The 7,787-nt window shown below is 34.4% G+C and overlaps 1 protein-coding gene and 1 long non-coding RNA gene across 2 annotated transcripts; one reads left to right on the forward strand and one right to left on the reverse strand.

The window, feature by feature from the left end:
- The first annotated feature begins 682 nt into the window (after positions 1-682).
- On the forward strand, positions 683-2,040 carry LOC126729099 (uncharacterized). Its single transcript, XR_007656501.1, has 3 exons — positions 683-1,087; positions 1,299-1,651; positions 1,743-2,040. It is a non-coding gene; the product is annotated as an uncharacterized LOC126729099 (long non-coding RNA).
- Positions 2,041-4,123: 2,083 nt separating this feature from the next.
- On the reverse strand, positions 4,124-5,135 carry LOC126729100 (protein DOG1-like 4). Its single transcript, XM_050434821.1, has one exon. The coding sequence runs from the start codon at positions 5,053-5,055 to the stop codon at positions 4,309-4,311; it is 747 nt and encodes a 248-aa protein (XP_050290778.1). The 5' UTR covers positions 5,056-5,135; the 3' UTR covers positions 4,124-4,308.
- Positions 5,136-7,787: the final 2,652 nt, after the last annotated feature.

The raw sequence follows: 7,787 nt of genomic DNA on the forward strand, positions 1-7,787 counted from the left end.
CTGGGGTTCAGATTCAGCCCAACGGATGAGGAGCTGATCGACTATTACTTATGGTTATGGTTGAAGATCAATGGGAATGAAAAGGAGGTTTTGGTTAATCATGAAATTGATGTGTAAATGCAAGCCCTGGCATTTGCCTGGCATTATTACTTATTCTTAATACTTTACTGTTATGATCCCAAGCCCAAGTTCAATTTATTTTTTATTTTTTAAATATTTTTCTTGCTAATTAAGTTTTGTATATTTGAATTGGGTTGGTAGAACTTTGTGTCTTGTTTGGTTCGATTTTTTTAGATATTTGTTGTTGCAAATTATCTTTCTAGATTTTGGTTGGTGAAGCCTTTTGTCTTACTATGTTAGAATTTTTGTTTGAATTCCTCTTTTTTTTTTGGGTAGTAATTTGGTATGTTAAATTCGTGGTGGAAATCAAAATTAGTAAATTATTGAGCAATTATTTCATCTGCCTATTTGAATTCTGTAAATTTGGTTTTTATTTATCTATTATTGTTTAAACTTGGTTAATGTGTAAGTTGAATTTGGTATTTAGTGTTTTTCCCCTTCAATAACTTTGTTTATGAGATTTAATTTGTAATTTATTTTGGTAGATTAAAGTGCTATAGAACAGAAATGATGTTGTTATTTAATCTTTAGGAGGTATATATAATATTCACATTTGACTTTCTTGTTTTGAATTTGGTGATCAATTTCTTTGGCTGTAGATTTATCTGCGATAGAGACAAAGGATCCCAAGTGGTTCTTTTTATGTCTGCAGGATTGAAGTACCCGAATGGATATTGATTGAACTGGGCAATGACTGCTGGGTAGTGGAAGGCCACTGGGAAGGTTTGGAGAATCAAGTCCAGAGCGATCTTCTAACGTTTATTACCTTGCAGTCAGTTCCAGTATGGTTCTAAGGAACCAGATGAGATGTCTGAGTTCCTGAATTCAATTCTATGCAACCAGATGAGTGCTCATATGCAATCAAAAGAATCTGGCTTATGAAGTCTGTCAAACCTTGATGAAGGTGGTACCTTTTGAGGACAATGGATCGTGCAGTGGGTCAGATACTGACGTGGTCAATACACGGGTAAGTGGAAGCTCTCAAGATACTGTTTATTATTTGGACTTGGAAGTTTTCTTCCATAATTTGAGCGGTGTCAAATTGTGGCTGGAATGCTGTGAGTTTCTGCGGTCCTCTCCAGATACATTTGAATTCATTTGACATGGTTTATTTTTGTCTTATCTTTATTTAACTGGTCTTTATATAGCTAACAATGCATTGTGCTGGTGTACTGCAGTTTCAAGGTTCTCCGCAGTCTGAAAAGATCATTGACAGAAAGGCTTCTTTGCAGAACCCTGTCTCTTCTGGTGGTGCTGCTGAAGAAATCTATGATTGTAGTCTCAAGGAATCAAGCAATCATTTGAGCGCAGTTGCAAGTGGTGAGGTTAGAACTGGAATCAGGATAAGGCATCTCCAACGGCAAAACCAACCATGCATGGAGAACTCTGTTACATAGGTGGCACAGGGCACTGCTCCAAGAAGAATGTGTTTGCTGTGTAAACCTCAAGTGCAGCCACTTACCTGCATCCTGATGTCGGAGATACACAACAGGAGATCACGAATTAAAAGCAGTTGCTACAGAGGAAAGAAGTGTGTACCTAATGTGAAAATTTTCAAAATGTTGATATGCAGATGACATATATGCATGAATTGTGAAAGTTTTCAAAATGTTGATATGCAGATGGAGATGCTTCAGAAAAGCATGCTGTTGCTGGTGGTCATGGTGCTGCTGATGCTACTAGGTGCTTTATGTAAACCCCGAAAGACCCTGATTTTCTTGAAATAAGTACCAGTATGATACCAAGCCTGAGGTTACAGGGCAACATTTTGACAGGCATTAATGTCGTTTCTTTATTTTTAAAGGCTCCTCCTCTTCATCACTCAAACTCGTCACCTGCTCTTCTGTTCAGGGTAATGGTGGTTGTAGTCTTGTTTATGATTTTTGCTAGCATATGGAGATTTCTTAAATTTTTATTTCACTTGGATCGGGATATTTCACGGTGATGATTTAGCTCTTTTACAAATCTAAAGGCATCTTAGTTATTTCCCTCTCCCTCATGTATCAGTCAGAGCCTCTAACCCCAAATAAAACATTCTTAATACAGACAGAAAAAATTACCAAAATCTCACTCAAAATATTTGAGATAGTGCCCAACAAGGCTCATCATAACACGAAAACACAAGGGAGGGTGTGAAAAATAGATGCAACTTTTGGTGTCGACAGAATTTTCCCAAATAAAATACCTCTTTTTGTCTATTTGCTTTCATTCACTCTCCCATACTCCCTGTTTGTCTGCCCCCTCCTAGTATCTCTTCTTCAAAATAGATTAACCCCTACCCCTGCCCCCCAAAACCTAAACGGTAAGAATAATGGTGGAACTGACAGTGGCGGGAATTGGAGTTTAAGAATGGTAGTAATGGCTTTGGCTTCCAACGATGACGATCAAGGTTGATTGTGTGATATTTTTTAGAGAAAATTTCCAGAGAAGAATTTGAGATCCAATATGAAAACATGTCTTTTGTTTGACCACAATTCAAGTGGTTCCCAACAAAAATCGAATTGTTCTAATTTTATTATTTTTCCAAATCAGACTAGTGGTTGTTTTTTTTATTTTTTATTTACTTGGTTTGATCGGTCATTTTGATATGTTTTTAAAACCATGGTTATAACAATAGGAGAAGGAAGATTGGAACTTTGGTTCTCCCTACAAGAAAAAAAAAAAAAGAACACAAGTAATACCACTGATTTATAAGATTTTTTGCATGTCTAATTTAATAATTTCAGAGGGAAAAAAAGAGAAACAAAGTTATGTAATTTTCTTGAATTATCATGGTAATTTCAAAGAAATCCTTATGAATTTTTAATTTGTTTAACATTGTACAAAACATTATGGTAGATTTTTAAATTTGTTCAACATTGTATAAAACATGATGGTAGTATCAAAATCAACGTGACATTTACAAAACCTCTCCCAACATAAAAATGTGTGTTTTCACAAGTGTACACACACTATACATAGGAGTAGGATCACTCTAAAGTTTTAAGATAATTTTACTAGTCTGAATTATGGATGTCTCTGTTGGAAATATTAAGTTGTACCAATTAAACTACATATTTCAAATACGGTTCAAATACTTCATTGTAATTATTTTGAATAATATATATATATATATATATATATATATATAAAATAAAAAATAAAAAATAAACTACAAAGCTCTTGGTAGGTAATTAAGATTGTTTCTCTATGCCCTCTAGTTTCTCTTTTCTAAGAAAAATTAAACCTTGAAAATGAAAACGACAAGATCGACGATGGAGTTAGCTAGACCACCGTAACTAAGAATCAAAGTGTGAGAACAATAGCGATGGCTTTGACTTTGACTTTCAACGATGATGATCAAGATTGGACTATGTTTTAACGAAATTTTCTAATGGAAGAATTCAAGATCTAAATGACAAAACCCATCTCCGGTTTGAACATGATTCAACCGATTCCCAAAAATAAAATTTTGAATTTTCTAATCTTATTAGTTTTAATAAGAACATTGGCGATTAGTTTTAGGTTACTTCGATACAAACCAATGATTTGGTCAATTTTTAAAACCATAATTACAACAATATATAACGGAAGAATTAGAACCTAGGTTCTCACTGTAAGAGAAAACAAAATTTAATTATTTAAGGGGAAAGGGGAAAAAATGAAACTGAATTATTGTGCTAATTTCAAACAAATTCCGACGAGACTTGTGTTGCTTTTTCATTTATTTATTTTTTCAACATTGAAAAACACTGGTAGTTACAAAACCGTCATAACATTACAAAACCTTCCCCAACATACATATACACATACATATATATATATATAGCAAACGAACTAATAGGATCCCTTTACACACGTATGTATATCATAAACCTAGTAGCAGTAGTAGGATCCCCTCTAAAGTTTTTAAGCTAAAGTCCACGATAATGTTCAAAATCTTATCCATCAATTTTATAAACAAATAAATTGAACTTCACCACATTATCAATAATTTAAATAAATACAAAAAAAAAAAACCCAAAATAGTAATAATTTATATTGTTTTCGGGTTTTTTTTTTTATATTGTTCTAAATATTGATGATGTGATAAAATCTAATTCATCTATTTTAAATTAAAGGGATATGATTTTAAAAATTTTATAGTGCAATTACCTTAAAAACTCTTAAGAGATATATTCATCCATTCTGAGTTTGTTACTAAGAACTTTAGACGATCTCAGCACTTGTATTCTCTTTCTGGCTATCTCTTATCTTCCCCCATTGCCTGCGCCGAATCTGAAGCATACAAATTGCAGCCAAGAAGTCCACACACTGCAATGGCCTCAGCACTTCCAACACACCCTTCAAAGTCTTCAGCCTCACACAATCTGCAGCTTTCATCACCTTCTCCAATCCACCCAGTAATCCCTTCAATGCCACCTCCACCAACCCATCCACCTGACCCACCACATCACCGTTCTCGACCCGGCTCGCCAGCCGGGCCAACTCGACCATTTTCCGGTCCGCCATAGCCACCTGCAACCTCTCCATTTCCCTCTCCACTTTCACTTCCTCCAACCTTATTTTCAACCTCAGCTCCTCAATCTTCTTCACCTGTGTCTCAGACATGTCCACCATACTAGCACAAGGCACCACAGACTTTTTCAATGAGTCAATGACTTGAAAAGCCATAGATGGCTTCCAACCCGTCACCCATAAATAAGCGTTCTCTAAAGGACTCAACCATACTGGACAGAAGAAAGCAAGCACATCTTCATGAGCACCAGCCCATTTCACAGTATAGTACTCCTTATAATGGCTTGTAACCCTTGACACCAAAGCTTGTAGCTCTGAATCATCTGGTTCACTGAGCTTCGCTTTAGGCACCCTTATGAGTTGTTGGACATGTTCCTCAAGTTGGTATATCCACTTCTCATAGAACTCAGAGAACCTTTCTTCAACTTGTGTTTTCATTTCGTTTATAGAGAAAAAACAAAGGCTAGCTCAAGGTTATCAATAACGCTGTGCTATGCATGGTATTTATAAACCGGTAAAGATTGGATCCAGTACTCTATGTATTAGACCTATTAAGATTATGAAACGTATTTAATTTTGTCAATGTGTCATGATCTTGTCGGTACAAACCAATTCCTTTTATATATATATATATAGTATGCTTGTGTATGAGTGTATGTGTACGTGTGAGTGTGTTACCAGATGGAGGGAGGAAAGAGAGGCACGTATGGGAAGGCCACGGTGCAAGTGGGGAGAATGACTGGTGCATGGCTTACGCGCAGCAATTAGTTAATAGTGCTTTTGAAGGGGCTGCGTGACGCTTTGCAAGAGGAGGAGAGGGACATGAGTCTCTGTTCTTCCTTTCTTCATTTCCAACTTTGACTCTATTGATCGGGTTGTCCAAATCCACCACCTGCAGGTGTCTGAATTCTCTTTGTTTAAAACGTGTCACTGTGGGGATGCATCTGGTTTCAACGTGGAATGTGCATGGCCTGCTGTTCATTGTTTGTGGCGTCCACGGGGCTAGCCATGAATTTTTACCTGCTTATGACTCGACTAACTGTCCCAGATAAACTTACGATAAGTGATAGGCTGATAGCTATACACTGTGTATATGAAACATAATTGAAAATATGAAACACGATTTTGCAGACACGGTGTGTCTTTCAAAACACATAATTTTAATTTCAAGACATGATTTTAAGAGGTGTGATATTTATATGATCCTAACAATAATTAGTGTAAATGTCAAAATGTTCCCGTTGGGAAAGTTATAGATACAAAGAATTTCAGACCTACCTAATTTGAAAGATTATTAACGATAGGTAAAAAATGATATCAACGATGAGGTTCACATAAATTTTTCAGGTCAGGTGTTGTTAAAAAAAATAGTGATTAACTAGAAAATCCCTTATTCCCTTACATGCACGAGAATATTCGAGGAGAGAGTCACATTCCATACATGTGGATTTCCTTTGCATGATAAGTTGGTTGTTGTTAGAAGTTAGAACCAATGAGATGCTACGTATCTGAGTGGGATTAGTCATGTGGGCTTCTTACAGTAATACCATGGGTCAGAATCCAAACTCTTAGAAAAACTATTGTGCAAATACACAGAAGTTCGTCCATTTCAGTTTTTTTTTTATGTTTTTTTGTTTTTGTTTTTGTTTTTATTTATTTATTTATTTATTTTTTTGCATTTTTTGAAGATGAAAAAAGAAAGTGAATAGTTATAGTGTGCGAAAAGAAAGAAATAATTAAAAAAGTTAAGTAAAATTTATATTTGAACGAAACTGAATTTAGAATAGGTAATTTTTTGTGTGTATTTAGAAAAGTGGTCAATAAAATACAAAAAATAAATTCTTATACTAAAATTTAGTATAGATAAAAAATTTTAAACGAATTTTTTAGCCCAAGACTTAATTACTAAAATAAAACCCATCAACTCAAACGACCAAAAACAATAAAACCAGCCCGCCAACCCTAAAGTCCCTCCAATAACAAAAATTACCCTTTCGCTCAAACCTCCACAAAATTTGGTGTAAATGTTCAATTTTTGCAATTTTTGAGCATGTAATTGTGCTGGTGTTTATTGGGTAAATTTTAAATGCATGTGTGAGACAGTGCAATATTACTTAGAGAACTTTTTTGTATTTTTTTTAAAGGGTGCAAACGTCAAGCCTTTTATTGTAGGGTTATGAGTTTACAAAATACCATTTGTGAAGATTACATGAAAACCCACAGGTATCCAAGGAAAATTGACATAAACACAATATATCAAATAAATTGCAACTGAAAATTATGAGATAAGCATATGAAAAAAAAATTAATATGTGGATTCCAAAAAGGACATCACACAAATCTAATAAATCAATACATTCAGCAAAAAAAAAAAAAAAAAAAAAAAAAAAAAAAAAAAAAAAAAAAAAAATCAATACATGAATTGACACATTTATTGATCTAGAAGACACTCCATTTGTTTAAAGGGAATCTGAGATTGAAAAGGGGTTTTGGTTACTGATGAGTCTAGAGACCTACTTTGTCCAAATATAGAATGGACGAACAACGGTCAATAAATGACCATTAACTACCTGACCGATATTAACGAAAAGAAATGGAAGAATGATCGTCGGAAGACCCATAAAAGGCTCATTCTTCATCGGGAAACGTTACAAACACCATATAGGAGTGCAATAAAGTGGCTTCAAATGGAGAAATTGTAGAGTGGATAATGTTATTTGTCTACCATTCTATTAAAAAATTTTCATTTATTTAAAATTGTTGAGTTAGTAATTAATTTCTGTTTAAAATTTTTTTTTTAACTAACAATTTTAAACAAGTGGAAATTTTTTAGTAGAATGGTGAACTACATCACTTATTCAACATGTGGACCTTATAATTTCTCAAATAGCTACAAACAAAAGATTTATAAAGCCACTTCAAGGGGAAAAAAAATAAAAGGTACAAATTCATATGGACTATTATTCTATTAGCATTCCTACCTACAATCTTTATAACATAATCTTAGATATCTAATTTAGGTATCGGAGGGCCCTTGGTCGGCACCACCACAGTGTCATCTTCAAAGAAGTCTTTTTCCATTGTGCAGGTTGTGCTTGATTGTCCAAACCACATGGACAAGGACCAGTATTGACAATTTTGTGTATCATTAGTTACTTTTGAGGCTTCTG

Source organism: Quercus robur, chromosome 5 (genome assembly GCF_932294415.1).
Source record: "Quercus robur chromosome 5, dhQueRobu3.1, whole genome shotgun sequence".
NCBI classification, from domain to species: domain Eukaryota; kingdom Viridiplantae; phylum Streptophyta; class Magnoliopsida; order Fagales; family Fagaceae; genus Quercus; species Quercus robur.

Bases quoted from the DNA above. Each gene is read 5' to 3' on its own strand.
- LOC126729100 (XM_050434821.1), bottom strand. From the start codon at position 5,055: ATGAAAACACAAGTTGAAGAAAGGTTCTCTGAGTTCTATGAGAAGTGG.